This window comes from Purpureocillium takamizusanense, chromosome 2 (genome assembly GCF_022605165.1).
Source record: "Purpureocillium takamizusanense chromosome 2, complete sequence".
NCBI lineage: Eukaryota > Fungi > Ascomycota > Sordariomycetes > Hypocreales > Ophiocordycipitaceae > Purpureocillium > Purpureocillium takamizusanense.
In genome coordinates this window covers 2,830,636-2,858,034 of record NC_063069.1, presented here as the reverse complement: position 1 = coordinate 2,858,034, position 27,399 = coordinate 2,830,636, and the positions used below count along the sequence as shown (strand labels likewise).

Here is a 27,399-nt window from a genome sequence, read left to right as displayed (position 1 = left end):
GACATGGATCCGAGTTTCGGGGCGACTCCCCCACGTCCAGACTCCAGCAGATGATGGTTTGGCGGGGCACTAATGTTACCACCATCCCTCCCACTAAATAATTTATCGACATCATCGCACGCAACTCTTGATCTTGCTTAGCCCTCACGGCCACCAAAACACCAGCCGAAGTCGCTCTCAGGCTCTCGTGTCCGACTTGATCTCCCCTGTCCACCGTCTCTCTCGTGTCCTGCCCTTCGCTGGCCACGCGAGGAGACGCTCACGAGGCGCTACAGCCACACGCAATGGCCGCACCGCCGCCTTCGGAGCCGCGACCGTCCTCGACGCCGAGCGTCAAGATCCTCCCGCTCCGGCCTTTCCAGCCCGACCTCCACGAGCGCGCCTGGGCTTCGGTACCGCACCCGACGCTGCCGCTCCTAGCGACCGCACATTCCAAGAGCGCCACCGTCTTCTCCCTCGCCACCCTCTCCTCCCACAGCTCCCTCACCGGCGGCCACACCCGGTCCGTCCGCTCCGTCGCCTGGAAGCCCGGCCTGCCGCCGCACAAGCTTTGCCTCGTCACGGGAAGCTTCGACTCCACCGCGGGACTATGGCGCTGGGACGGCGATACGGCGGGCGAGGCTGACGGCAGCGGCACAGCGCTCGAGACGGAGGTGACGGCCCGCGGCGCGGCCAGTGTTGCTGCTGCTGCTGCGTTGGCCGGCGATGAGCCAGACCATTATGTCGGTGGCGGCGGCGATGACGACGATGATAGCGACCGTGGCGCTGACGGAAAGGATTGGGAGTTCACACTCGTCCTCGAGGGCCACGATTCGGAGATCAAGTCGTGCGCCTTCTCCCCCTCAGGCGCCTACCTGGCGACGTGCTCGCGCGACAAGTCGGTCTGGATATGGGAGGATATTGGCACGTCAGACGACGACGACGAGTGGGAGACGGTCGCGGTGCTCAACGAGCACGAGGGTGACGTCAAGGCCGTGGCGTGGTGCCCCGACGTGCCCGGGCGCAACGCGCGCCGCCGCTTCAGCCCGGACGTGCTCGCCAGCGCGAGCTACGACAACACGCTGCGCGTCTGGCGCGAGGACGGCGACGGCGAGTGGGTGTGCGTCGCGGTGCTCGAGGGCCACGACGGCACCGTCTGGGGCGTCCAGTGGGAGCCGCGGCCCAGCCACGACCGGTTCCCCCGCCTGCTGAGCCACTCGGCCGACGGCACGATCCGCATCTGGACGCTCAAGGACGACGATGACGAGGAAGAGGATGGTAATGGTGGCGGCGGCGGCGGCCGGAACGCGCTCGGCGGCATCCCCAACACGATGAGGAGGTCGCTGCGCGAGGAATGGACCTGCACGGCCGTCCTGCCCAAAGCCCACGGCAGGGATATTTACTCCGTGGCATGGAGCGGCGAGTCCGGCCTCGTCGCCAGTACGGGCAGCGACGGCATTGTCGCGCTGTACAAGGAGGTGGAGGAAGAAGGATCGGCGGAATCGAACCAGAACGACGGCCAGCTGCCGGTAGCCAACGGGCAGGAGGCGAGCGGCGGCCCTTCGACCACGTCCTGGGAGCTGCTGGCGACGCAGCCAGGCGCCCACGGTCCGTACGAGGTCAACCACGTCACTTGGTGCCGGCGGTACGATGCGGGCTCCTCGCGAAGGGGCGAGGAGGAGATGTTGGTGACGACGGGAGACGACGGCGTGGTGCGCCCTTGGGAAGTTAGGATACAGACAGCTTGAGGGCGGCGATTAGCACATGGACAAATCAATGGGCACAATCTTGTTCGGCACATAGTCGGGCACAATGAGAACATGGAGCGCCTCGATTTGGAGACGTTGCCTGCCACACGGCTGAAACAATACTTCGCTGTTTCTAAAGCACATTATAATCCCAGATATACCTTTTACCGTACCTAAACCTCGCTATGGGGAACAAAGGGTACAGATACTACGGATTGCCCTCACGAGAGGTTATGATACACTTGTGCTACAAAAGAGCTTTCCACAATCAGCCCAGATCCGGCCGAGCCGCCCTCTAATAGAATTTGACTGTGGCCATCTTCTCATCAACTTCCCCCCGCGTGACTGTCTATCTGATGCAGCTCGCAAACGCTGTGCGCGCGCAAGGTCGACGGTTCGTCTACTCGCCCTTGAGCTTGTCCTGCTTGACGGTGAAAGCCATCTGCAAGAAATCCTGCTCCTCACCCTGGTGGACGCGCTTCATGCCCGTGGCGACCGACGCGCTGGGGTTGCGGCCGGCATACATGACATGCTTGCGGTCGTGGTACTTGGTCTGGTTCAGCAGCGTCTCAATGCGCGGCTGCGTGAAGCTCCAGGCACCCGCGTTGAGAGGCTCTTCCTGGCACCAGACAATGGTCTTGGCGTTGGGGTACATGTCGAGGTTCTCCTTGAGCTGTTGCCAAGGGAAGGGGTTCAGCTGCTCGATGCGGGTGAAGGCGACATTGTCGATCTTGTTGTCGGCGCGGTGCTTGTGCAGGGCCGCCCAGACCTGTCCACTGCAGAGGATGACTCGCTCAATCTCCTCGGGCGGCTTGATGGCGCCTGTCTCGTGCTCGGGATCAGGGATAATCCACTGGAAGGCAGCGTTCTCCCCATTGAACTCCTCAATGCTGGAGCGGGATAGAGGGTGACGGAGGAGAGATTTTGAGAAGAAGATGATGAGAGCTGTGAGCACATGGTTAGCTAAACGCCGACACGTATGAGGATGAAGACAACTTACGCTTTCGGAACTGACGCTGCATCTGTCGGCGCAGCACGTGGAACAAGTTGGCAGGGGTGGTCATGTAGGCAATCTGCATGTTGCAGTCCTGGTGCTGGCGGGCAAGCTTCTCGGGGGACGGGAACACGCGCGGATCCTCGTTGCAGAGCTGCAGGTACCGCTCCAGTCGACCCGAGGAGTGCTCCGGGCCCTGGCCGTCGTAGCCGTGAGGCAGCGACATGACGAGGCCCGTTCGCTGCATCCACTTGACCTCGCCCGAGGCAATGAACTGGTCAATGATGCACTGCGCGTTGTTGGCGAAGTCACCAAACTGGGCCTCCCACATGACAAGGGCGTTGGGAGACGACAGCGAGTAACCATACTCGAAGCCGAGGGCGCCGAACTCGCTCAGGGAAGAGTTGGAGATGACAAACTTGCCCTGATCTTTGCTAATGTGCTGCAGTGGGGTGTACGTCTCCTCAGTCTCCTGATCGTGGAAGACAGCGTGGCGCTGGGAAAAGGTGCCACGCTCGACGTCCTGGCCGGAGACACGAACGTGGTAGCCCTCAGTAACCAGGGTGCCGAAAGCGAGGGCCTCGGCGGTGGGGAAGTCAATGTTCTTTCCCTCGACAACCGACTTGGTGCGGTTGTTGAGGATACGCTTCAGGTTGCGATGGATGTGGAAGCCCTCGGGAGCGGACCCAATGACCTCACCCACGTGCTCCAGCGTCTTCTGGTCGACAGCCGTGGAGTTGTGCGGAAGGACCTCCGTGGCAAGCTCCTTGGGGGACTTGAAGCCGTTCCAGGCCGACGTGGTCCACTCCTTGGATGTGGGCTGGTAGTCCTTGGACTTGTCGAAGCTCTCCTCCAACATGCCCCAGACCCACTGCTTGTGCTCCTCAATATCCTCCTTGGTGAAGGTGCCATCCTGGAGCAGCTTGTTGACGTAGACATCGATCTGCGGGTCCTTGGAATTGATGCGCTTGTACATGAGCGGCTGTGTGAACGACGGCTGGTCCGTCTCATTGTGGCCGTGCTTGCGGTAGCAAATGAGGTCAATGACGACATCGTGCTGGAACTCGGCGCGCCAATCAGCAGCGAGCTGGCAGACAAAGTTGACAGCTTCGACATCATCGGCATTGACGTGGAAAACGGGCGCGTCAATGGCCTTGGCAATGTCCGTGCAGTACGCCGTGGAGCGAGCGAAGCGAGGGTCAGTGGTGAAGCCGATCTGGTTGTTGACAACAAGGTGGATGGTGCCGCCCGTGGAGAAGGCAGGGAGAGAGTGGAATCCAAGACATTCGTAGACGACACCCTGAGCAGCGAAGGCAGCGTCACCGTGGAGCAGAACGCTCATAGCGGTGCGGTGCGTCTTCTCGTCGTTGTTGTAATGCTGAATGGCACGGGTCTTGCCGAGCACGACCGGGTCCTCGGCCTCCAAATGCGACGGGTTGGCGACAAGAGACAGCTGCACACGCTTGCCCGAGGGCGTCGGGCGCTCGAAGTTCATGCCCAAATGGTACTTCACGTCACCAGAACCCTCATCCTCGGCGCCCCCGGTGCCGGCGAATTCGGAGAAGATCGACTCATTGGGCTTGCGCACGACGTTGGAGAGGACGTTGAGGCGACCACGATGGGGCATGCCGATGACAATGTCCTTGACACCGTAGTCGACACTGCGGTCGATGAGGGCCTTCATGCCGGGAACCAGGGTCTCGCAGCCCTCGAGACCGAAACGCTTGTCGTTGGGGTATTTTGTTGCGAGGAAAGACTCGAAGCTGGAGCTCCAAATGAGGCGGTCAAGAATACGGCGCTTCTCGTCGATAGAGTACTTGAAGGGCTGGGGCACCTCGAGGCGCTCGCGCAGCCAGTCGCACTTTTCGCGGTCAGGGATATGAATGAACTCGACACCGTAGGCACCTGCGTAAATCTTCTCGCAGGCGGCAACGATCTCGCGCAGCGTCATCTTCTCGCGGCCGTCCTTCTTGAAGCGCGGCAGGATGCCCGGGCCGAGGGTGTACTCGGTATCGAGGTCCTTCTCGCTGAAGCCGTAGTGCTCCAGAGTCAACTCCTTGGGCTTGATGTTGCCGAAGCCAGCGGCAGTGTTGCGGATGCCGAGAGGGTCGATGTTGGCCTTGTGGTGACCGCGGGCCTGGTAAGCGCGTACGAGCAGCTGAACCTTGAGATGGTTGGTGACATCGGAGCCATCCTCGAGGGCCAGGCCGCCACCGAGACGGGGGACGCCGCCGGTCATGTTGGGGACCAGGTTCGGGGGCGGCTGGAAGGCCTGCGAGATGGGCATATCGCCACTCTCCATGTTCTTGAAGTAGACCTGCCACGAGACATGGACGCTCTTGGGGTCTTGCTTCCACTCCATGTACATCTCGTCAATGTAGTTGGCAGTGCTGCCAGAGAGGAAGTTGTCGCTGGGGTCGGGAGGCGAATGCGTCGCGCTCGTCGCGTAGGAGCGGGCGGCGCAGACGGCCAAGGGCCTGCGGGCGGCGGCGAGCTTCCATGACGAAGTGCTGGCCGAGGTGGTCGCGAGGGCGCGTTTTGACGAGGCGGCCGGGCATCTGGCGCCGCGGAGCAGCTGGGAGCTGGCCCTGCAGAGCGAATTCCTCAACATGACGAGGGATTTCGTGGCGAGGAGTTGAGGGATGGAGCTTTCGGTGACGGTGAGGGATATGGAAACAGGAAGGCGGAAAAGGTCACAGCTCGGAAAGACGACACATCCCACAGCTGTCGGGGGGGATCGCACAGATCGCACAAATGAATGGCGGAGTAAGTCTTGGCTGTCTTTCTTCTGCGAGGAGAAGAGGGAGGAGGAGAGAGGCAGATACGTAGATGGATGACTCGGCTGGCGAGGTGTTAATGCGAGCCGGTCGGACCAGTAAGAGGCGGAAAAGTTCGTGTATGACGGCAAATCCTGCCGCCCCGGCCCAGGCTCCCTCTCACCGGGCCAGCGAACCAAACACACCCGACTCCACTGGAACCCCCTCGGGCGCCCCGGGCCACAGGAGCGTCTGGGAGAGGCCACAGAAGGGCCGCAGGGGGGGGGGCCAGGGGGGCAGGTCACAGGGTCCCGGCGGCCACTCACGCGCGCCGAGCCAAGCCAGCGAGGTCCCGGCGCCACTCCCAGCGCCCTTCCAGTTGTTGGGCCCTCCACTGCCCAATTCCAGCGCACCGGCGCAGGGGGCGCCAGGGAGTGCCTGCGACAGTGCGCGTGACACGGTGGGGGCGGCCGCCGCCTGTTTGTATTGCGCCCGTCGGCTGCCACCTGCCCCACGGCACGCGATCGCAGACCGTCCAACGCCTGCCAATTCGTACGGTACGGGTTGGGTAGGGGGAATTCACCGGTGTGCTGTGCCGCTGCATTGCCGACGCCACATGCTGCGCTGATAAATGCGCGACGCCACACTGGATGGCTGCACCAGCCGCACTCACTGGGCCGGCCAGTACGTACCTTTTTTTTTTTACATACTTTTGATTTTCGAACCGTGTTGAAATACGTACCCTTTACGTACTGAGCCGTGCTGGCCAAGAAGACCAAGCTTCCATATTGGGTGGGACTTTGGTGTCATCGCAGACACTTTTGACGCCTCACTTCCTCGTCATCAACCACAGACTCGTCACTCTCGCCACTGCCTCCGCCTTTGCCAGCGAGGGCGGCCACCGAAGGCAGCAGCTATCGTCGGCAACGTTTGGTCATCCCCTCTCTTCAACACCCATCAGCGTCTCAACGTGTCCGAGATACATGGGAAAGACGACCGCGTGTCGAACCTCGCGTGCGGGCGCGTGGTGACAACTGGAGGCGGCGAGCTGCTGCGATGAGCGCAACAAATGTGCGGCAGTAGAAAACAAGAGACAATTCCGCGTCCTTCTTTTTCCTTTTCGGCGTCGCAATCATGGCGATTCCTGCCGGTCGCACGCTGTATAAGAAAAAGGACGGCATCCTGACCTTGTCTGGCGACAACCAAACGGTCACATGGACACCCAACTCAGGAGGGCCTCCAACGGTCTCTCTGCCCGTCGCTAGTATAACGAGTTGGTTGCCTCTCTGTCACAGACTGGTCATGAACAGCCGCTAACCTGGTCCCGCCACTCTCAGACCTGCAGCAGACCCCGGACAGCGCAGCCAAGGTGATGCTCAAGATATTCGAGAAGTCGGAGAGCGGAGGCGACCCTGTCACGTATTTATTTCACTTCAACACCTCCGAGGCAAAGACGGAAGCCAAGTCAATCAAGGACGTGCTTTCCCGCCTGTTGGCAGACCTTCGTGCAAATGATGCCAGCATCCCGCGGCCGACCGCTACCGGGACACCGTCCGGCGCGGGCTCGTCGACTCCTGTCACCAACGGCAGCGGCAGCGCCTCCGCCTCTATGGCCTTCGCCAGCGCGGTCAACGCGCAGCCGTCCTCGACCCGATGGTTTGATGACAGCCAGCTCAAAGTCGACATTGAGCTTCAGCAGTCGCTCATGAAGAAGGACCGAGCCCTATATCAGACGTACATGGAGGCCATGGCGGCCAAGCCGGAGTCTATATCCGGAGCCGCCTTCAACTCACAGTTCTGGTCCACACGGACGAACCTCTTGAGGGCACATGCGATTGAGATCAATCAGAAACGGGGCGCTTACAACGTGCTTTCCACGGTTAAGCCGCGCACCGTCGATGGAGAGCTCAAGCTCAACATCAGTGTCGAACAGGTCCAGATGATCTTCGCACAGCATCCCCTGGTGAAGCGAATCTACAATGAGAATGTTCCCAAGCTCTCCGAGGCCGAGTTTTGGTCACGCTTCTTCCTTAGCCGGCTCTCGAAGAAGTTAAGAGGAGAGCGTGTGACCGATAATGACCGTCCCGATTCGCTCTTCGACAAGTACGACGTGAGCGAAAACACGGAAGGCTTCCAGAGTAAGATCATGGCGCAGAGCGTGCCACACATCATCGACATTGAAGCGAACGAGGAGAACCAAGGCGGTTTCCGGTCCGGGAATGCCAAGGACGTCGAGATGCGGCCGAGGAGCAACATCCCCATCGTCAAGACTCTTAACAGCCTCAGCGAGAAAATCATGGCCAACGTTGCGCCATCTGATCCTACCGTTGACGATAACCAAAGCACGTACCATGAGCTGTCGCTGCGAGATCTTCGGGGTGACACCCAAGAGCACCGCATCATGCTCAACGTGCAAGAGCAGAACAAATTCTTCAACAAGCAGGACTCAGCGCCGTCGACGAATGAGCGCATCTTTTCGGCGCAGGTTCCGGCCGAGGTGCTGTCCCGCATGAGATCAAACCTTCGAGCCTTCGACGTCAACGGCACGGCTGATCATAGTGGTCTCCTTGCGACTGTTGAGTTCGACGACGAAAGTGACAGCGATGACGAGGAGCGGAAACGGTCTCAAGTCGGTTCGCGTGCGGCCGTCAAGGCTGCCGAGAAGGAGGTCATGTCGGGCATTCTCCAGCAGCGAGCTCAGAAGTATGGGCACGCCAGTGACGCAACGTCTCCGATGGGCCTATCCACCGGGATGGTGGACAAGTGTGCCCTTACGCACGCTACGAGCATCGAGTTCCTGCACCAGTTTTGGACCGCCTTCCTCTCGGGAGACCCGGACCGGGCCGCCGAGCTGCAGTACCTGGCCGAATCCCTGAAGCGCTCTGCCGCGCGCATCGCCGCCGTGGCGGACGAGGCAGAGACGGAGAGGGAGGCCGTCATCCGGAGGCGCAAGCAGGAGATCCGCGACCATTTCGAGCGGACCGGGAAGAAGATTCGGTGGAAATCGGACATGGTGGGCGGTGGGCGCGATGCCGTGCTCAAGATGATGAAGCCCGCGCTAGACGCCTTGGACAAGGCGCAAGGGGACTACTCGAGGGCCCTTGCCGCCGAGGGCATTCAGATCTCGACGGAATGAAAAGAGATCCCCGGCCCGTACGTGGGGTACAGTTTCAATGGACCCCTAACCACGATAGTATTAACGTATGGCCCTGCCGCCAAGGATTGAGCAAACCAGCCCTGGACTTTGCGATACTCTCTTTGTTTGACGGGCGTAACACCACGATTAAAAATAAGATGCTGCTACACGGTTCAAGCGTGTCGCGTTTTGGAAAGAAGGGGAAAAAATATGTACTACTAAATACAACATATGAAACCGTAAATGCCCCCACGAATATGATGTGCAATACGACGAGATGATTTCCCACGCCGCCTTTCTAACATGGTCCCAGTGCTTGGAACCTTTTCCCCTTTGCGCCAGTCATGCCAATAGAAGAAGGGAAAGGGTACCATGTACATGCATACAACTCACAGGCTGCTGCCGCTGCCGCTGCCATCGCCGCTGCCGCCATGCTGGCGGATCCTCGTCTCAGCCGCGCTGGCGTGCTGTTTGTCGTCGAGGATACCAAAGCCCATGGTCTTCTTCTTGGCGCCCTTCCTGCGGTTTCCGTACTCTTCGTCAAACTTGCGAATCAGCTTCAGCGACACCATGTCCTCGCTGATACTGGCCGGTATCTGCCTGAGCGCCTTATCGAAGTGGTCGCTGCGCAGCACGCGGCGTTGCGGGTACTGGAAGGGCTCGGGCCCAGTGTGCTTGGCAGCGGCCTCGTTCTCCTCCTCGACGGCGGCCATGGCCGCGGCAACGCAAACGTTCTTCAGGTCCGATCCCGAGTAGTGCGGCGTCCTCGCGGCGTAGTCTTCGAGCGAGACGGAGCCGTCCAGGGTCTCGCCCTTGAGCAGCAGCCTGAGAATGGCCGCGCGGTCGTCCTTGAGCGGGAGGTCGACCAGAATCTTGCGTGGGAGTCGCCGCAACACGGCGTCATCCAAGTCGAACGGCCTGTTGGTCGCCACCATGATGAAGGCTTTGGTCTCTTCCATGCCGTCCCATTCCTTGAGGAATTGGTTAATATGTTCACGATGAGACGGCCGGCTGCTGAACATGCTGCGATTTGCAAGCAGCGAATCCGCCTCATCAATGAAGACAACACATGGCGACAGCCGCTTTGCCAAGGTAAAGACTGCGCGGATCAGCTTCTCGCTTTCACCAACCCACTTGTCGTTGATGGTAGCGCCGCTGATCTCGAGCATGTTGGCCCCGCTCTCCTTCGCCACCGCCTTAGCGAGCATCGTCTTGCCCGTGCCGGGAGGGCCGTAGAGAAGGCAGCCCGAGATCTTGTCCTGAGCAAGGACGCCATAGGAAAAGGCGTCCGGCCGGACGAGCGCCAATGAGGTGAGCAGCTTCAGCGCCGATATTGTCTCCGGGGGGACGTGAACATCATCGAAGGTCGTTCGGAGGTTTTCCCGATGGATATGACCTACAACTATCCTCTTCTCGTACTCGTTGAGTTTCATGGGCGCTCGCGCGTCTACTTTGCTCTCTTCCGTGGATTTGGTTGTGTCGCCTGCTTCGCCGCCTTCTTCCGGCCGTTCCTCGTCCAGGAAGGGCTGTCCAGGTCTTTGCCGCAAGGGACCCATTGTTAACCGCTCAAGAAAGCCAGCCGTCCCACCGCCTTGACGGTTCTGTTCGAGGGCTTTGAATGCACATGCAAGGTGATAAATCTCGGGGACGGGGAGGATGGACTCGCGCAGAACAGAGAAGCGCGGGTTGGCCGACAATAAGTAGGCTCGCAGACTGTCACTGGACGGATCGAGGAGTTGCTGCGCTGCGTCCGGGTCCATGCTTCTGAGCATCCTGTTGATGTTATGTACGTTCTCGGCAAAGTAGTCTGCCTGTTGCAGGTTGAAGGTGGGTCGTTGTTGGCTCTTGGCCATGTGTCTGTCGGCGCGGTCTGGCTGAATGTGGCGGGTGATGATCAAGTCTCCGACGGCAAGGTCCGCGATAGCGCCTTGATATTCATCAGACGGCTCTTCGCATGATGATGTGCCCAAGACGGCAATCCTCAAGCCCTGCTGCCAGGCACCGTCAACCAATGCCCTCAACTTGCCTAGCAGTAAGGAGCCTTCCAAAGTCATGCTCAGCTCAACGACATCGTGGATTTGCAAAAGGACTGGTCGAGGCTGTGCGGATTGCGTCTTGAGCGAGGCTGAACGGATGATGTGGTCCAAAATCTTGTCGATCTTGAGACTCTCCCATTTGCTGAAGCCGTCGTACCCACCCTTCCGAATATTTTGCAGCTCATCTGCCAGTGTCCCGGTCTCAGTCCGTATGCCCAGAATTCCAGACTCGCCGTCGCCATCGTCATCGTCTTGATGTCGCCTCAAAGACTCTGGGTCCGCGGCCAATTTGCCATTCAGTTCAGCAGCTCGGAACCCGAGCATGGATATTGAACCACGCGAGTACGCCCAGTTCTGGCCCAGGTACTCGCCAACCAGAGCCGATAGGTCATGAGCATCAAGGCGGATAAGGTCGGCCTCGTTCCACAGAGCAAGGTGTTCTCCTATCGACTCGGCCACGGCTTTCCCACCGTAACCAGACAGGGACAAAATTGTAATGGGTCGTTTACCCGTCTTGGGATCGAAGTTGGACGGCGATGAAGCATTGAGCTCGCGTCCAATGGCCTTTTGCATCGCGACTAGGGTGTCGATGGGGAAATCGGCGACAGCGTGGGCGAGGGGCTTCTCGAGGCGCTCGGCATGATGGAGATGATTGTCGAGAGACAGCGCTAGGGACAGAAACTGGTCGCGAAAGCGATGGGTTCGCGGGTCGAGGTCCTTGTAGATGTGCCACCACCAGAAAGGTCGCGTCTTGTAGATGTATTCGGCTTGTCGCGCGGGATATAGAGCGTCGGTGAGGTGCCATGCAGAGTCAAGTATCATATCCCAGAGGCGCACAACCCTCTCAATCTTGTCGGGCGAGTTCCAGGAGACATCGGCGACGTCGCTAGAGGACATCTCAAGGTCAACAGCAAGCTCAGTGTGCTTGACTAAGAGGTTGTTCAGAGCCGTTTCAAAATAAGACTCGAGAGCCTGGTGCGCCTGTTGGGAGCCGGGGTTCTGGTCGTGGAAGAGGCGTGAGATCTTTTCGTGCCTAGAATCCTCCGAAATGGCGGCCGGCAGCCGGGGCTGGATACCGGGGGCAAAGACGGAGACGTTGTTGTCGAGGAAACTGGGCGGCAGCTTAACGGGCGGCAAGGCCGAGGCGACGCGCCTCCGTGCCTGGCGCGTCCTCGAGGGACCCGCGGCATGGCTCCTGGTCCGCCCGCCGGACGTCCCGGCACCGGTCTGCTCCTCGACATCGCCGTCGTGCTCCGTCACGGAGTCGTCGGCGGGCTTGCCGTCGGAACCAGGGGCGGCATTGCGAGCTGGAGGCGAGGTATGGAGGGATCGCGGGGCAGGGGCTCTGGCGGCGAATGCGACCGTAGGAAACGCTCGGCGGGCCACGGGAGCGTGCATCCGGACGGCTCGGCGATGGGCACCGGCGCAGGAGTTGCGTTGAAGGGGGGGAGGTGAGCGGTGCGCAGCCGGTGCTGATGTCGTCGTGCTGCGTCAGATGGGGTGAACATGAAGTTTCCGAATCGATGGCACGACATGGAATGATCCACCACATGGCGGTTCGGCGGCTCGGCGCCGTGGTGGGCCGGCAGTGGAGCGCTGGAGGCTACTAAGGTACCAACAGGGCGGCTCGCTGGCTGGCTGGGCTACAGTACTAATTGGAACCTTGAAGGATTGGTACTTAGGCGGGTACCATCAGCGCTATAGTGGCGGCCCTGGACCGGGGGCTCTATCTACACCTAGGTAGGTTAGTAGGCTGTAAGTTAACCTCTGGACACCTCCGGCTGCTATTGTCAACCAGGTTGGACTGGTACATGGGGTAGGCAATCGCTTCAGTGCTCCACTGTCCTACCTGACTGTGGGCGCCTGGCCGTCAGCAGCACGCGGCTCTGAGGCGGCAGGTATGTAGGTACTGTATACCTACCTCAGGCAAGGTATGGAAGTTTTAAACCTTGGGTGCCAACGTTGCCTTACAGGTACTATCTTATTCTGGAAGCGTGCCGTCAACGCCACGGATGGGAAGGGCGCCAATAAGTACCTACCTATGAACCGTTGCAACGGCCTTCCATCTTCAGCCAGCGGCGGCTCTCGCTGGCGGTGCCACTGGAGCGACCCACTGGGACAAGAGTGCTCAGGGCTCCGCTTCCACCGACGCCAACCTTAGTACGCCAAGGAAGAATCCTTTCCTCTGATGATGGAGCTCCTCCATTCGACATCGACGGGGGCTGTGCGCAACCTGCCTACATGCCGGCCTACCTCGGAGCGGCCGTCGCGATGGCGGCCAGAAGCCAATTTCTCATTGCTTTGTCTTGCTCTACGCAATGTTTACCAAGCCGGACTGGAGATTTTAGCCGATAAGCGCGAGCATGTGTGGCGGGCCGTGATGACCTCCTCAACGGAGCCATGCTTAAACTGGTGCTGTGTTTCGTACGAAGTGCTACCCTGAAAACGGGCAAGCTCGACGGCAAGCACCCGCGGACGCGTGTCGGCGTTCGTCACTGCCGCAAGCCCTCCCTACGTCCCCTGGCCCGGGCACCAGTGAGACACTGCGAGATCAATCCCTGGTTCTCGTGCGCCGCGCCGCGCCCTCGCCCCGCAGAGTCCGCCGTCAGCCGTCAGTCTATCATGTGTCAGCCCAACATCGTCGACGAGGCGTCATCGATTCAGCCCACCATTGTCCAATGGCGCGGCTGTCGCGCCGTGGCGGTGGCATTGAATTTCCCCGTCGGGGTTCTTGGTGCTGCCGCATGGCTGTCGTCGCCCAACCTTGACGGGACCGCGATCGCACAATTGCCCCCCCCCCCCCCAATGTCGGCCCTCAGAGCCCGACAGGGCGCTGCTGTAATGATGCAGGCCCGCATGGGCGTGACCGAGCACAGCGTTGGTTTATGAGCCCGACACGTCCATCCTCTGTTGTTGTGGCGGCCGCGATGCATGTCATTGCTAATAAGGTGTACGAAGTATTGCGCGGCCTCGAGCTCGCATCTGCCTGCGTCTTGAATACGGACGGAGCATGAAGAGAACGAGTCCGTACAACTGTATACTGTAGACACGAGAGAGTTTTGGCCCGTCAAGATATGCAACACTCAGCGGTCAAGGCGCCTGCCATTTTTCGATGCTGCTGCACTCGCCTTGTAGAACACGTACTAACTTATGTCCAAGATATTACTGGTGTAGGATTCGCTCGCGGGTCGTAACTTCCGCCGCCAGCCCAGCCCTTCCTTCTCTTAGCGCGCGACAGCTCCAATTCAAACTTATCCTCCAATGCATCTCCCATCCGGCCATTTCATATATTGTCTGGACCTGCTCACTCTACCTTTACTACTTTCTTCACTTTCTTACCCGACCGACCGTCCCCCTCCTGTGCTCGTTGCCCATCTGGTCAGCCCGTCGACGGTATCCTAGACGCTGTTGGATCCAGAATCTCGTAAAAAAAAGCGAGCGGCCGCGCGGACGAAGCATCCTCAACCCACCCAGCGCACGCCGTTTCATCCACCTGCGTTCCACGACAGGCCGCAACTGCCTGTATCGTCTCATACGCATGCCCTCGTGCATGAACCACACCGCCACCAACCAGTTCCTCTGCCGGTGACAACAGATCCCCGCTCCATGGAGCCACCGCTCGGACAGCCTCCTGTGCTGCCGTCGGACGACGACCAGCCGCCTGAGAAGCCCTACCATGCCAAACGACCTCACAGAAAGTCTCGCAAGGGCTGCCTCACGTGCAAGGCCCGCAAGGTCAAGTGCGATGAGCATCGCCCCATCTGCAGGAACTGCAGGCTACGCAATCAAGAATGCGTTTACGCAACTCCCCCAGACTCGGGCTCAGCCTCGTCGCCATCTGGCTCGGCCTCGTCCTCGTCTTCCGCCTCCCTAGTACGCGCTGCTGCTGCTCCGTCCATCATCATCGAGCCGCAGTTTCTCCCCCCTGATTTCGACGAGACTGCCATGAGGTTTCTCTGGTATTACACCACAAACACCTGCTCATCCTTCACCATCGAGGGCGGCGACTGGAGACCCATCGAGGATATTATGAGGACCACCGTGGTGCAGTACGCCTTCGGTTCGCCTTTCCTCATGGATACCCTGCTCGGCCTGGCTAGCCTTCACCAGCAGACACTCCTCTTGGACCACAATCAGCAAAGGGCCATTGCGTACAGGGCTCGCGCATTCGAAGGCTATCGGCACGTTATAACATCTCCAAATGGCAAGGACCGATGCGCCATGCTCGCCAACGCCCTGCTCCTCACGGCACTCGCTTCGGAAAACTTCCGAGACTTGTACGGCCCCAAGTGCTACATCGTCAACTGGATGGTTGTTTGGAGAGGCATCGGGCTCTTGATCGACCACATAGGTCCCGAAGAGGTCCAAGCAAGCGGTCTCGAGCCTCTATTCTACAGGCCCCAGATAGACCTTGGCCTGTCGGCCGCCGATATTCCAGCCCACCTCCTCACCATGCTGGAAGCCATCAAGGAAGGCGATCCGGAGCACCAGCATATTCGGATATACTACAAAGTTCTCGAGTTCCTGGGCTCGCTCTTTCAGAATCTACGCTTAGGCGGCTTCGGCGCAGTCATGAGGTTGCGCATCATTACCTGGCTGACGTTTCTGCCTCAACAGTTCGTGGACTGCGTGCAGAACATGCTACCACGAGCTCTTGTGATCGTTGCTCACTATGTCCCCTTTCTCAAGCTTATGAGCGCAGTTTGGTGGCTCAAGGGCATCGGGAACCGTTCGCTCCACGATCTGCTGGACCATCTGGGCCCGAAATGGAGCCATCTCCTCAAGATGCCACAAGATGCCATCCGTGAGGAGGATGAGCTCAAGGTCGCTCGCATCATCTTGGGTAACCCGCGGTGGATATCCCAGACGCCTGGCGGGAATTACTGGGATGCTCAGCAGGAAGCCGAAACCAGGGCGCTTACCTGGGTCGACGATCAGGGAAGAGCAGTGCGCGCTAGGACCGTGACCGAAGTTCCCGACGAGGTTAACCTGGCGCCTGGACTTGGAGAAGGGTCGTAGCCAGTGCGTCTGTCCTCTAGGACCCAAGCGCTCGCAGCTGAGAGAGTCTACTACGACCCTTGACGGAAGCGCAGGACGGGTGTCTACCCGCATCGTGGCGCCTTGTCTATAGGCTCACGAAATGGGCAATCCATGCAATGGGAAGCGGCTTGGGTGTGAATTGCTCTTGAGGGTTAGCAGTGGAAGAGATTGGTTACATAGAATACCCCGGGTCGTGAGAGAACACTTGGGATGTTGGGAAGTTTCACAGCGGCATACGGTCTAGCGTTACGAAATAGTTGGTACACACCTTCAGCGCCCGTCTGTTTTCAGGCTAAGCGGAAGGGTCTACGATTATTCGAGTCACCTCACTGGAAGTGACAAGGTACGTGGCCATTGTGCCGCGACTAGTATCTGTCTCGACCGTGCCATGTCACTTTCTGATTGTCATCTTCGGACTGCAGAGCACCCACCCTATAACGCACCTGGCCCCGATGCCGCCCCCGGCAGGGTTCTGATATCAGTCTAATTACGAACGGGGTGCTAAGTTAGTTACTTGCTACCGCTGACGTCCTCCCCCCGCCCCCCCTGGCTGTTCAGCTGCCACCAGCAACGTGGTCGCCAATGCCGAGTCCGTTCTGTAGAGTCCCAGATCTCTCAGACCTATGCTGGCGCGCCTCGCTCAGCTATTTCACGAGCACGTGTGTGGCTCACGTCCCGATCAGTACGTATACCGAGCGTCTGACAGCACGTTGTTTACACCAAGATTCCAAGAATCAAGTATCGTCACATCCAATGAGCAACAAATGTAGTGCTTTACAAGGGGAATTTTGATTTCTTGGTACACAGCCCACAAAAGAGACTTAGTTGATGGAGCTTGGAAAGAAACCTCCCCGGCTCCGGTTCCTCTGGTCTATACACAGGCTCTCACTCCACATTCGCCGGACATTATGCAGCAAAGGTCGCCTAGTTCTTCTCCAGCTCCGCGAGAATCTTCTCACCCTTCTCCTTGGCCGAGGCCAGATCGCCAACCATGTAGAAGGCACCCTCGGGTAGGCTATCGCCCTCACCGCCCAGGATAGCCTTGAACGAGGCGATGGTGTCCTTGAGGTCGACCAGCTTACCCTCGATACCAGTGAAGACCTGGGCGACGGTGAAAGGCTGGGACAGGAAACGCTGGATCTTACGGGCACGCTCGACGGTGAGCTTGTCGGCCTCGGAAAGTTCGTCCATACCCAGAATGGCGATGATGTCCTGGAGACCCTTGTACTCCTGGAGGATCTGCTGGACGCGGGTGGCGGTGTCGTAGTGCTCCTGACCGACGATACGGGGGTCAAGCATACGCGAGGTGGAGTCGAGAGGGTCGACAGCGGGGTAGATACCCAGCTCGGAGATACCACGGGACAAGACGGTGGTGGCGTCCAAGTGAGCGAAGGTGGTGGCGGGAGCAGGGTCAGTCAAATCGTCAGCAGGGACGTAGACGGCCTGGACGGAGGTGATGGAGCCCTTCTTGGTGGTGGTAATACGCTCCTGCATGCCACCCATGTCGACGGCGAGGGTGGGCTGGTAACCGACGGCGGAGGGGATACGACCCAGCAGGGCAGACACTTCGGAACCGGCCTGGGTGAATCGGAAAATGTTGTCGATGAAGAGCAGCACTGGCACAGTTGTTAATCCATGAACCCCTGCGATGCCTGGCACGCGCAGATAATAACTCACCATCCTGACCTTCCTGGTCACGGAAGTACTCGGCGACGGTAAGACCAGTAAGAGCGACACGGGCACGAGCACCCGGGGGCTCGTTCATCTGACCGAAAACCAGAGCGACCTTGGACTCGCCCTCGAGCTGAATGACGGAGGTCTCCTGCATTTCGTGGTACAGGTCGTTACCCTCACGGGTACGCTCACCGACACCAGTGAAGACGGAGTAACCACCGTGAGCCTTGGCGATGTTGTTGATCAGCTCCTGAATGAACACGGTCTTGCCGACACCGGCACCACCGAAGAGGCCGATCTTTCCACCACGAGCGTAGGGAGCGAGCAGATCGACGACCTTGATACCAGTGACCAGAATCTCGGCAGAGGTGGACTGGTCAGTGAAGGTGGGCGGCTCAGCGTGGATAGGCAAGAACTTGTCAGTCTTGATGGGACCACGCTCGTCGATCGGGTCACCGGTGACGTTCATGATGCGGCCGAGAGTAGCAGGGCCGACGGGGATGGTGATAGGGGCACCAGTGTCCTTAGCCTTGGCACCTCGGACGAGACCCTCGGTACCTGCGACGAGTCAGAGCGGGCTCCACCCAGGGTCGCGGAAACCAGCGTCAAAAATACTCGAGGGCGAGGTGACATACCGTCCATGGCAATGCAGCGGACAACATTCTCGCCGAGATGTTGCTAGAACATGTGTTAGCACCTTGAGATGGTCCCCACGAATTGCCTCATGCGACTGCACGTACCGCGACCTCAAGGACGAGCTTCTGGCCGTTGTTCTCCGTCTCGAGGGAGTTCAGAATGGCCGGCAGCTTGGCGCTGTCGAACTTGACTGCGACAGAGTCAGTGGGTATGTCCGTGTGAAGTGTCCGGTGCATGTCGAGCCCGATAGTAAGAATTTGACTGACCGTCGACAACGGCACCGATGACCTGTGGTTTGTTTTCGTCAGCAAAAAGCCGCTCGGCCGGGCGTGTCCGGAGGCGCGCTCACCTGATGAATCTTGCCATCACCGACGCTGGTGGTAGAGGCGAATCGGCTGTTGAGAGGGAATCGAAGGGACACAGGCTTGATGGCACGTCGCGTGGCCGCGGCCGCGAAGGACGGCCGGGCGGCCCTGGCGAAGGAGGAAATGCCGCTGCCGAGGAAGCGCTGTCAGCTCAATGGACCTCAATTGGCGCGTACGGCGCGCGGGGGCCGCAAAAAAATTGATCGAGGGCCCGAGACTCACCTCTTGAACATCTTGCCAGATGACAGAGAGCGATCAGAGATGGGAGTGGAGAGAGGTTGGTTGAGGCAGGGGAGAATTTGCAGAGTGAGCAGTTTTGCTCGGGAGCGGACAACTTCGTCGGTTAGAGCTTTCTCGCCGATCACGTGACGCGCTAACATGAGATTGAACACTGTGACATGCACAGTGTCTCGCGGGGTTTGGAAGGAGACCGGGCGGCTCGGACGTGGGCTCGCGGCTACACTTGTCGTACCTCACGTCGAGTCGCAGGCGTCTAAATAGGAGAATTGACAGAAGCAGATATTATTCTCAGATTACATGGCTGTATAAATTAGCAAACGCGCTCACTTTGCTCCTGATCTAAGCAATTGGAATCCAACGGAGCATATGCGATCTCGGCAGGACTTCACGCCCAGGGCCGGCGTACACAGTGCGGATTACTGCCTCCTGCCCCCTGGCATCCCCGGCCAACCGAGCCACGAAGAGGTGGAGGTGCCTGACATGCTAGGCTTGGTTCCTGAGGCTCCCCATTCCCTTCCGTCTTTTCGCGATCCACACCCGACGGCAAATTTGTTACTGCACCGTGCAACTGACTGGCACTCCCACCCGTGACGGCCTTGGATGCCTGGCCTAGCGTTGCACAAGACATAGCCACGTCTCAATGCATCATGAGGAGCATACCTCACGAAAACAAGGCCCATCGTGTCTGCACAACAGCCTGACTCCAATGCGCACTTTCTATCATATGATAAATCTCCCTTGTAAATCATTGTCAATCTTATTCCGCTCGCATTGTTGTGCCCTTTTTACTAGGAGGCTTGCGCTCTAGCTTTCCTACCCGAAACCTTCATCGGACGTCCGGTGTATATCATGTCTGCCGTTAAGGCTCACATGTCGGGACGACGATAGGCAATTGTCAGTGTTCACAACTTTTCCATGAAACTAGCTGCCTGCAAACGGGCTCGGTCTCTTTTGGCAGTAATTCTCATTGCTGTTACTTCATACATTAAAGGCTTTCGTAGCTGGGATCCGCAACCTGCCTTATGAATCAACATTACACGCAGGGTTTTCCCCAGTTTCATCTGTTCCACATGCGTTTCGTTGACATGAATCGAACCTTGCCTGGCCCGCACCCTACTACTGTTGCTGCGATACGGTGTTTTCGAGCGCGAGAATCTGCGTCATCGTCAGCAAACTACAATCATCCGAATAGTATTTCAACGTTGTACTGACCAAGGCGGTGCGACAAGGAATATAGATGTGAGTCCAGTTCTTGCGGCCGTTCCATTCCATCGGGGTCGTGAAGAAGCGCGTGTTCTCGTCGAGCCTGTTAAATCCGCCAACCTCCTTGGAGTCGCTGTTCAAGACGATGCGATACGTCCCAGGGACCTCGATCCCGATGCGGTAGTCGCTAAAGCTCTCGGTCGGGTGGAAATTGAATACAAAGACGAGTCCCGCGCGCTCAAAAACGATTACCTTATCTCCCTCGTGCTTCAATGAGATGAATGCCTGCGGCGAGTGAAGCCAGCCGTATTTGGCCTCGCAGTTATTCATAAGGGCATCAAAGGTGTTTAGAAACTGGTAGCGAAGCAGATGGTCCTCAGTCAGGTTGAGTTGCCGGCGCGCGTACCAGAATGAGTTGTTGTTTCCCTCACGGGGGAAGTCGAGCCATTCAGGGTGTCCGAACTCGTTGCCCTCAAAGTTCAAGTATCCTTCGCCGCCCAGGCTGTGGGTAAGAAGACGGATCATCTTGTGGAGAGCCATGCCACGATCGATGACGGGCGTCAGCGGGGATAGAACCGACATGTTGGTATACATCTCAGCATCACAGAGATGCATCATCAATGTCTTGTCTCCTACGAGCCTGCACGAGTTTAGTAGCTGTACTGGAGGCTCCTTGTTCCTCAGATATGACATGGACCAACTTACGCTTGATCATGGCTTTCGCAATACGCAATTGTTTTCTCGCCGTGACGGCGGTTGGTCAAGGTGAAACATATGTTGCCAATGTCCCATTGCTCGTCCTTGAGCTCCTTGAGAATCTTGATCCACATATCTGGGATGGCCATCGCTAGGCGATAGTCGAAGCCGACGCCCCCGAGGGATAGCGGTAGGCACAGGGCAGGCATACCGGAGACATCCTCGGCGATGCTGATGGAGTGTGGGTAGAGGGAATGCAGCATTTCGTTCGCGAGCATGAGATAAACAACAGCCTCCTCGTCAACATCGGCGCCGAAATACTCGTGGTAGCCGCCAGAGAACCCCCTGTAGCTGTCAGTAATGGGCGTGGCGATGTATGGGACGCGGGGCTACTCACGTGCCCATGCCATGATGCGTGTAGAGCATGCTTGTGACACCGTCAAACCGGAAACCATCGAATTGGTACTCATCCATCCAGAACCGCAGATTGCTGAGGAGGAATCGCAACACCTCGTGGTGGCCATAGTTGAACAGTCGACTATCCCACTGATCGTGACGGCCCTTGCCACCGCTGTGGAAGTATTGATGGTCTGTACCGTCAAACTCGTTCAAGCCATCAAGAACGTTCTTGGATGCATGGCTGTGCACGACATCGAGAAGTACAACCAAGCCCATGCTGTGTGCGGTATCAATAAGCTCTTTGAGGTCTTCCGGCGGACCATAGCGGCTGCTCGCTGCAAAGAAACTATTGACTTGGTATCCGAAGCTGGCATAGTAGGCGTGTTCCATAATGGCCATCAGTTGGATGACATTGTACCCTAGCTCTTTGATTCGAGGCAGCATGTTCTTGGTGAATTCTTTGTAAGTTGCCACCCTTTGCGCTGGGCTGGAAATTCCCACATGCGCCTCGTACACGCGTGCGCTGGCGGGCTTCTTGGGTCTTGAGTGCCGGAACTGGTACTTTTCTGCTGCTGGAGGGTTCCAGAAACGAGCCTCATATGCCGGAGAGACAGTCAGGTCTTGCGTGACATACTTAATCCATGCTGGAATCCTGTCGGCTCGCTCTCCCGTGGGCAAATCAAGTGAGATCTGACGACACAATTAACACATGACTGCCGTTGTATCATACGTCCTGCACGATAGCTCACCTTGATCTTGGACTTGTGAGGTACGGCAGGCTGGCCGTTTTGAGCTGGAATCTCAATTGCGAAGACGCCGAAGTCATCCTTCTTCATCGGGTGCGAGGTGCGATCCCAGTTGTCTGTCTCGAGGTTAGCGAGGTGCGGCATGAGACGGTCTAGCGTGCGGCACTCGCGAACATACTGAATTCACCGATAAGAAAGGCCGCAGTGGCATTTGGGGCCCATTCTCTGTACACTATGTTGTTCTTGTCGTCCACATTGAATCCAAACTTCTCTGTGCCCTGAATGGGTGTTTATTAGGGATGAAAACGAGGAAGGTGATGGGAGAACACACCCTTGAGAATTTCTCGACACCACCTTCAGTCTCGTTGATCGACTTGATCCAACTTTGAGCCTTGGCATAGCGTCGTCGAAGCGCGTCAGCGAAGGGTTCGAGGTAGGGATCGAGCTTCACGACGCCTACAATACAAGTCAGATTGCGTTTTCATTTTGAGCCTCTGGGGTTTGAGGGAGGCTGACCGGTGCCGTCAGGAGGTATTCCACCAGTAGCTGCACCCTGGTTGTTGGAGTCCAACGAGTTGGAAGAGTTTTCGACAGCGGAAGCCATGTTGTTGGCCTGGGTATCACGGGTGCCTGGTCGTGTTGCTAGGCGGGGTAGGAGGGGATGACCGGGCTCCAGCCTCTTGCTTGGCCACGAGCTCGAACGAAGGGGACAGCACGGGTTCCGAGCCGATGTGCTGGGCGGCGTGTTTGAAAGCAATCGTCAAGCTCTGGTAAGGGGTGTGAAGATGATATGATTCTAGGTGGCAAGCGGGTGGTAGGAGATGAGTGAATTGAGCTGGAACGAGCCTTCGCTGGCCAGCTCAAAGGAGCTTTATCGATAGCTATTTCGCCGCAAATGACGTCTGGGCTGGCGGCTTCAGGCGATATTGGCAAGATTGGTACGGTAAGGTACACGCTCAGCGCGGCTGGGGTGGAGATGGGCAACACGCTAACAAACGACCACCATGGACAACTGCTGAGGAGTACCTTAGTAGGTGGCGTTTATGGGCACCTCAGCGTGCAGCTGCTGCACCAGCTGCCGCCCTCGTTGAACCTAGTGGGCAGTGGCTGCCAGCAACAGTCGCCACCACACTGGCAATCGCTGGCAGAATGCACTGGCAGTTGTCGAATCAAATGCCTGCACCACCCCAACAATGTCGACAAGGTGCATTGGTTGAGGCGCATTTGGGAGGCTCTGGAGGCGATTCTCCGCACCGCTGCAGCAGGGGCCGCATTGGGAGTGTTGGGTGGTGCATCGACTGTCTGCGAAATGGTTCCATTCCTTGTTGAATTCGTACCAAGCAGGTGCGGTGCTGCGCGCGGTGCTTCGACTATTAACCTGGCGGGGGCGCCTAGGCGCTAGGTTGTGTTCGTTCATCAAGGGCAGTGGCAGACGGTGACGGAGGATGGGAGGGTGGACGGGGTCCAAGCATGAGCCATGGATCCATGGATGTCACCTGGTCGGTCAGTGCCGCTCCATCATGGACACCACCAGGCACTCCCAGGCGGGAACGGGCCAACTGGAGGAGCGGCAGCCACCCGGGCCTGCAAGGCTAGCAGCGCTGGAGCATGACGCGCGCCCCCTCACCCCGGGAGACCCGCGCCCAAGGTGACCTCCCCCGCGAGCTTACCGATAACAGCCCCGCCGCTGTGCCATCACCTGCCGCCGTTTGGTGCTCCGCGAGAGCATCAGCGCCACGACGACCAACTCGCTTCTGACCCAACACTTCGATCTGACAGGAATACCCAACGCACACCCTCTCCTCACCTTTGCCTATAGACGGGTAAAAGCTAGCTTTTATCGATCTGACACCATAATCACCCCGCCGTCGATAGCTAGCCGCCGATCACCTCGGCAGCTGGGAGGCGGATCGAGGCTCGAGGACGACCGTGTTCGAACCGATCCGGCCACAGCACAACAATCCGCCTCGTCGACCACGAAACCATTGGGGCGGGGCGGGCTCTAAGCTCCCGCCTTGCCGCCGACTACGATGCTTTCCCCTGCCCGAGCGCTCACGCCGTCGCTGCGCTTGAGTCGCAATGCTCTGAGGCGGGTTGGTCGGCCACCGCCATGTTGCATATGCCGTCGCCACCTGTCCTCCTCCCGGCCGCTCGAAACTTCAAAGCAAACGCCAGACTTCAACTCTGGCTTCACTGGAAGCTATGATCCCACAATGGAGGGAGGCCGCGGCCCCATGTTTAACAAGACCAACTTCGGCGTTCCGCAGTTTTATCCCCGAGACCTCAAGAAACGCGTCGATGAATACGTTGTTGGCCAGGACCGGGCCAAGAAAACGATATGCGCGACGCTGTTCAACCACTATCAGACCCTGCGCCGAAGACATCAGTACGAGCATGAGGATAGGAACGTCCAGGAGAAGCTCCTGCGGCAACGGTTCGCCCGAGACAGAGAGCTGCACCAGAGACGCCGCGACGCGCACCCAGTCGAAGGTCAGCCTGCGACGTTTAGGTCTGCCCAACAAGGCGCCGCTGACGAAGTGATTCAAGATGAGTTCCCGGGCCATCACGAATCCGTCAGGTCGCTGTACGATGTCAACCCCGCGTTCGAGGATGACCCGCTCGACCACCTGTACACCCCGGAGGACATATCCAAGCCCGAGCACGTCAAGATTGACAAGAGCAACCTCTTGTTGATTGGGCCGACAGGGGTCGGCAAGACCTATATTCTGGAGTGAGTGGCCTTTCCTTCTTTACATATCGTCGGCTGACGTACTGACAACGCCTAGGACATTGAGCAAGAAGATACATGTGCCTTTTACAATCTGCGACTGCAACTCGCTTACTCAAGCAGGATACATCGGACAGGACGTAGAGACGTGTATCGAGCGTCTTCTCATCGAGGCCAACTATGACATCAAGGCGGCAGAATACGGCATCGTCGTGTTGGACGAATTTGACAAGCTCGCACGAAGGGAATCTCCCACCGGCCGAGATGTTGGCGGCGAGGGCGTGCAGCAAGCTTTGTTGAAGCTTGTGGAGGGAACCAAGGTCACCATCAATGTCAAGGACAATCGGTCTTCGCGGTCCACCCCTCCAATCACAACCAACTATAGCTCATCCGGATCGTCATCATCATCCCCCCAACCTCTCCCCCCCGGAGGCAAGGTCGACCAATATACCATCGACACTACCAACATACTCTTCATCTTTTGTGGCGCTTTTGTCGGACTTGACAAGACCGTCGTGCAGCGAGTTGCCAAGCCTTCCATGGGGTTCGGAGGAGAGGTCAAGGGCCGCTCCACCATGTCCGGCAGCCGGCATGTGCTGCCTCCGGAAGCCTTTACGCATCTTGCGCATCACGACCCTGCGTCAGCACCCTCCTTTACTCCCATGGACCTAGCCACGCCTGCGGACCTTCAAAGCTTCGGGTTCATACCTGAACTGATTGGGCGTCTGCACAACATATGTGCCCTGAGCCCGCTCTCCCGTGACGACTTATACCGAATCTTGACGGAACCACGCAACAGCCTAGTCGCACAGTACACTGCGCTGTTTGAGACGTATCCGTCTCGGTTGTACTTTACAGACAAGGCGCTCTACGCAATAGCCGAGCGAGCCGCGGCCGCCGAGACGGGTGCGAGAGGTCTCAAGATGGAGATGGAGCGGATATTGGCGGAGCCAATGTTTGACGCGCCAACTCCCTATGTTCTGGTCACAGAGGGCTGCGTCAAGGGGATGGAGAAGGCCTTGTACTGGGGCAAGGATGGCCGCTTCGAGCTGGATAGACGCTTGGAGGAAGAGGAAGCGCACCGCGCCGGCCCCACGCCCCAAGTGACGTTCGAGCGGCTGAGGGAGGCCGGGCAGAGTGGGGGCTGATGCGGTGCGAAGCTGCAAGGCGCTCTGATTCAACTGCTTGTTGCTGAATTCGCGGCGTTGAGGTTGGCAGCTTGTGACCTTCAACGGGTTCGCCCCGGCGAGGTTGGGTATTCGCGTTCGCATACCCTGGCATCTAGGACTGACTCTACATCAATGCATCCATGACGGATATTGGGGGGAAAAAGACTTGAGTTCCATCGTTGTAGTACAGTATTTACAACCGCTAAACACGTGGCTCCTTTCCGGCTCTCCGCCGTTGACTGCAGCGGTTCTCTACTCCAAATCGTCCTAGACCATTTTACACATGGAAGGAGAAGCACTCCCCCATGAGCCACTCGTGTTTTCTAAGACAAAGGAAAGGAATTGGTATTTGTCGAGTGAGCTTGGCTTAGTTGCCCTTGGGGGGAGACTGGACCTGGCCCTTGCCAGTGTAGCCCTCGGAGGAGATACCGGTGATGGGGTCGGCTTTTTGTTGCTGCGAGGGTGGTGCGTGTCAGTAAGGGGGGAGATGTTCAGTAAAACGTCATCACCGGGTCTTGCATACCTTGAGGAGCTCGTTGGAAGCCTCCTGGTATTCCTTGGTCATGGTGGCCGGCACGGGCTTGGCGAACGCCCGGATGGTAGCGAAGATGGCGAAGCTGGCACCGAGGCCGAGGGCGACACCCCAGGCAATGCGGGCGTTGGTGCCGGGAGGATCGACAGCGCGGGGGCCATGGGGGCCGAAGGCAATCCAGTAGGCTAGATGAGGCGGTTTGAGTTAGTTTTCAGGTGAGGAACGAGGTGTATCAAATGCACGTGCGGGATGGCGGCTTCCCCGGACTCTACACCACGGGCCGCGCGCAGGCAACCGGGGTCAATTGGACGGCAGCAGTAGCAGCACCAATTGAGAATTAAAAGTGACAGCGGACGCAAGGCTGCGGCATGTCGCGTGGTAGTGGAGCCCGGGGTCGAGGAATAATTGATGGCGGGTGCGGGTGCGGCGTTGTGGTCGTCATGGCCACGGGGCAGCTTCCTTCGGCTATTCGGGAGGTATTTTTTGGAGGGGACGAGCCACGACGGGGGGGAAGAGCAACGTACCGGCCTTCTTCTCCTGGACGGTCAGCTCGGTCCAGCTGCCCTTCATGCGGTCGCGCAGGGCCATCCACAGGTCAGCCTGCTCCTGAAGGGGCATGCCCTCCCATCGCTTCTCGATGTTGGCGAGGGTCGGGTTGGAGATGGCGTGGGCTGTCGACGCGGCGCGGAAGGCAACGGCCGGGAGGCTGCGCACCAGGGCGCCCTTGCGCAGCACACTCGTCGCCTGGGTGCGCAGCATGTTTGCTCGGGATGATCGGGGGACGGACGAAGGGCCGAGGTCGAGGTTCGAGGATGATTTCGACGTTCAATTGGGGGGGAGGGAGGAGGGGGGGGGTTTGCGCGCGGTGCGGCGGTCGTTGGCGATGAGAAGAAAGTGGTACGAGGGAGGAAGTTTTCGGGCTGGCGGGAGTTGGCGGATCTCCTCGCTGCTGGTTCGCTGGACGGGCCTTCCATTACAGGCTGCTGCCAGCGAGGGCAGATAGCTGGGGGGGGGGGGGAACGGGGCTGGCTGGGCTGGCTGGGGTTGGCGGGCGGGCGAGTGACTAATACTAAGCTGCTTGCCTGGTTGGCGCACGCCAGTCACGTGTGCGAGCTTTGATGGGGCTACAAACCAATCATGGGCTTTGGATTTGCTGTCAATTGGCTTTCCCTTTCCGGCGAAGGAGGGGGACAACCTGGCGAGCGGCGTGCAATTCACACACATACACACGACTTTGGTGGATGACACGGTGACACGTTTGATATGCTGGAACTGCACCTATAAACCGAGTGGATCGGGACGAGTGCATGCTTTTCTTGACA

At 58.5% G+C, this 27,399-nt stretch overlaps 9 protein-coding genes across 10 annotated transcripts; 4 read left to right on the top strand and 5 right to left on the bottom strand.

Moving 5' to 3' along the window:
- The first annotated feature begins 93 nt into the window (after positions 1-93).
- CIA1 (Cytosolic iron-sulfur protein assembly protein) lies at positions 94-2,043 on the top strand. Its single transcript, XM_047983724.1, has one exon. It carries the CDS (start codon positions 285-287, stop codon positions 1,725-1,727), a length of 1,443 nt encoding a protein of 480 aa, XP_047839696.1. The 5' UTR covers positions 94-284; the 3' UTR covers positions 1,728-2,043.
- On the bottom strand, positions 1,817-5,616 carry KGD1 (Oxoglutarate dehydrogenase (succinyl-transferring)). The gene is made up of 2 exons (XM_047983723.1): positions 2,728-5,616; positions 1,817-2,672 (listed from the first exon to the last, which is right to left on the bottom strand). The coding sequence occupies exons 1-2, from the start codon at positions 5,330-5,332 to the stop codon at positions 2,128-2,130; spliced, it is 3,150 nt and encodes a 1,049-aa protein (XP_047839695.1). The 5' UTR covers positions 5,333-5,616; the 3' UTR covers positions 1,817-2,127.
- A 538-nt stretch (positions 5,617-6,154) lies between these two features.
- On the top strand, positions 6,155-8,964 carry TFB1 (RNA polymerase II transcription factor B subunit 1). 2 transcript variants are annotated; one of them, XM_047983721.1, is made up of 2 exons: positions 6,155-6,750; positions 6,815-8,964. In XM_047983721.1, exons 1-2 carry the CDS (start codon positions 6,612-6,614, stop codon positions 8,611-8,613), a joined length of 1,938 nt encoding a protein of 645 aa, XP_047839693.1. In that variant the 5' UTR covers positions 6,155-6,611; the 3' UTR covers positions 8,614-8,964. The 2 variants fall into 2 exon arrangements, with proteins under 2 accessions (XP_047839693.1, XP_047839694.1); XM_047983722.1 differs by having other exon boundaries at positions 6,155-8,853.
- Positions 8,713-12,226, bottom strand: JDV02_002671 (uncharacterized protein). Its single transcript, XM_047983720.1, has one exon. It carries the CDS (start codon positions 12,045-12,047, stop codon positions 9,003-9,005), a length of 3,045 nt encoding a protein of 1,014 aa, XP_047839692.1. The 5' UTR covers positions 12,048-12,226; the 3' UTR covers positions 8,713-9,002.
- A 1,705-nt stretch (positions 12,227-13,931) lies between these two features.
- On the top strand, positions 13,932-15,989 carry JDV02_002670 (uncharacterized protein). The gene has a single exon (XM_047983719.1). The coding sequence runs from the start codon at positions 14,256-14,258 to the stop codon at positions 15,666-15,668; it is 1,413 nt and encodes a 470-aa protein (XP_047839691.1). The 5' UTR covers positions 13,932-14,255; the 3' UTR covers positions 15,669-15,989.
- Positions 15,990-16,467: 478 nt separating this feature from the next.
- On the bottom strand, positions 16,468-18,656 carry ATP2 (atp2, beta subunit of the F1 sector of mitochondrial F1F0 ATP synthase). The gene is made up of 7 exons (XM_047983718.1): positions 18,587-18,656; positions 18,349-18,493; positions 18,266-18,287; positions 18,104-18,189; positions 17,999-18,041; positions 17,367-17,921; positions 16,468-17,305 (listed from the first exon to the last, which is right to left on the bottom strand). Exons 1-7 carry the CDS (start codon positions 18,595-18,597, stop codon positions 16,614-16,616), a joined length of 1,554 nt encoding a protein of 517 aa, XP_047839690.1. The 5' UTR covers positions 18,598-18,656; the 3' UTR covers positions 16,468-16,613.
- An 840-nt stretch (positions 18,657-19,496) lies between these two features.
- GLC3 (1,4-alpha-glucan branching enzyme) lies at positions 19,497-22,773 on the bottom strand. Its single transcript, XM_047983717.1, has 8 exons — positions 22,165-22,773; positions 21,980-22,104; positions 21,827-21,926; positions 21,652-21,764; positions 20,901-21,592; positions 20,513-20,848; positions 19,817-20,447; positions 19,497-19,759 (listed from the first exon to the last, which is right to left on the bottom strand). Exons 1-8 carry the CDS (start codon positions 22,250-22,252, stop codon positions 19,721-19,723), a joined length of 2,124 nt encoding a protein of 707 aa, XP_047839689.1. The 5' UTR covers positions 22,253-22,773; the 3' UTR covers positions 19,497-19,720.
- Positions 22,774-23,340: 567 nt separating this feature from the next.
- Positions 23,341-25,757, top strand: MCX1 (ATP-binding protein). Its single transcript, XM_047983716.1, has 3 exons — positions 23,341-24,138; positions 24,196-24,379; positions 24,435-25,757. The coding sequence occupies exons 1-3, from the start codon at positions 23,679-23,681 to the stop codon at positions 25,522-25,524; spliced, it is 1,734 nt and encodes a 577-aa protein (XP_047839688.1). The 5' UTR covers positions 23,341-23,678; the 3' UTR covers positions 25,525-25,757.
- Positions 25,589-27,044, bottom strand: cox5 (Cytochrome c oxidase subunit 5B, mitochondrial). The gene is made up of 3 exons (XM_047983715.1): positions 26,602-27,044; positions 26,069-26,262; positions 25,589-25,999 (listed from the first exon to the last, which is right to left on the bottom strand). Exons 1-3 carry the CDS (start codon positions 26,834-26,836, stop codon positions 25,913-25,915), a joined length of 516 nt encoding a protein of 171 aa, XP_047839687.1. The 5' UTR covers positions 26,837-27,044; the 3' UTR covers positions 25,589-25,912.
- Between the last annotated feature and the right edge of the window lie 355 nt (positions 27,045-27,399).

Excerpts from the sequence above, each read along its gene's own strand:
- CIA1 (XM_047983724.1), top strand. The coding sequence starts at position 285 with ATGGCCGCACCGCCGCCTTCGGAGCCGCGACCGTCCTCGACGCCGAGC.
- KGD1 (XM_047983723.1), bottom strand. The coding sequence starts at position 5,332 with ATGTTGAGGAATTCGCTCTGCAGGGCCAGCTCCCAGCTGCTCCGCGGC. Across the intron at positions 2,673-2,727 it reads GCAGCGTCAGTTCCGAAAGC|CTCTCATCATCTTCTTCTCA; the intron begins GTAAGTTGTCTT and ends ATGTGCTCACAG.
- TFB1 (XM_047983721.1), top strand. The coding sequence starts at position 6,612 with ATGGCGATTCCTGCCGGTCGCACGCTGTATAAGAAAAAGGACGGCATC. Across the intron at positions 6,751-6,814 it reads GCCCGTCGCTAGTATAACGA|ACCTGCAGCAGACCCCGGAC; the intron begins GTTGGTTGCCTC and ends CGCCACTCTCAG.
- JDV02_002671 (XM_047983720.1), bottom strand. The coding sequence starts at position 12,047 with ATGCACGCTCCCGTGGCCCGCCGAGCGTTTCCTACGGTCGCATTCGCC.
- JDV02_002670 (XM_047983719.1), top strand. The coding sequence starts at position 14,256 with ATGGAGCCACCGCTCGGACAGCCTCCTGTGCTGCCGTCGGACGACGAC.
- ATP2 (XM_047983718.1), bottom strand. Across the intron at positions 18,288-18,348 it reads GTGATGGCAAGATTCATCAG|GTCATCGGTGCCGTTGTCGA; the intron begins GTGAGCGCGCCT and ends AACAAACCACAG. Across the intron at positions 18,042-18,103 it reads AGCTCGTCCTTGAGGTCGCG|CAACATCTCGGCGAGAATGT; the intron begins GTACGTGCAGTC and ends CACATGTTCTAG.
- GLC3 (XM_047983717.1), bottom strand. The coding sequence starts at position 22,252 with ATGGCTTCCGCTGTCGAAAACTCTTCCAACTCGTTGGACTCCAACAAC. Across the intron at positions 21,765-21,826 it reads CTTTCTTATCGGTGAATTCA|ACAACTGGGATCGCACCTCG; the intron begins GTATGTTCGCGA and ends ACCTCGAGACAG. Across the intron at positions 20,448-20,512 it reads TGCGAAAGCCATGATCAAGC|GCTCGTAGGAGACAAGACAT; the intron begins GTAAGTTGGTCC and ends AAACTCGTGCAG.
- MCX1 (XM_047983716.1), top strand. The coding sequence starts at position 23,679 with ATGCTTTCCCCTGCCCGAGCGCTCACGCCGTCGCTGCGCTTGAGTCGC. Across the intron at positions 24,139-24,195 it reads CGACGCGCACCCAGTCGAAG|ATGAGTTCCCGGGCCATCAC; the intron begins GTCAGCCTGCGA and ends AAGTGATTCAAG. Across the intron at positions 24,380-24,434 it reads GGCAAGACCTATATTCTGGA|GACATTGAGCAAGAAGATAC; the intron begins GTGAGTGGCCTT and ends GACAACGCCTAG.
- cox5 (XM_047983715.1), bottom strand. The coding sequence starts at position 26,836 with ATGCTGCGCACCCAGGCGACGAGTGTGCTGCGCAAGGGCGCCCTGGTG. Across the intron at positions 26,263-26,601 it reads CGTCCAGGAGAAGAAGGCCG|CCTACTGGATTGCCTTCGGC; the intron begins GTACGTTGCTCT and ends CGCCTCATCTAG. Across the intron at positions 26,000-26,068 it reads CTTCCAACGAGCTCCTCAAG|CAACAAAAAGCCGACCCCAT; the intron begins GTATGCAAGACC and ends CCACCCTCGCAG.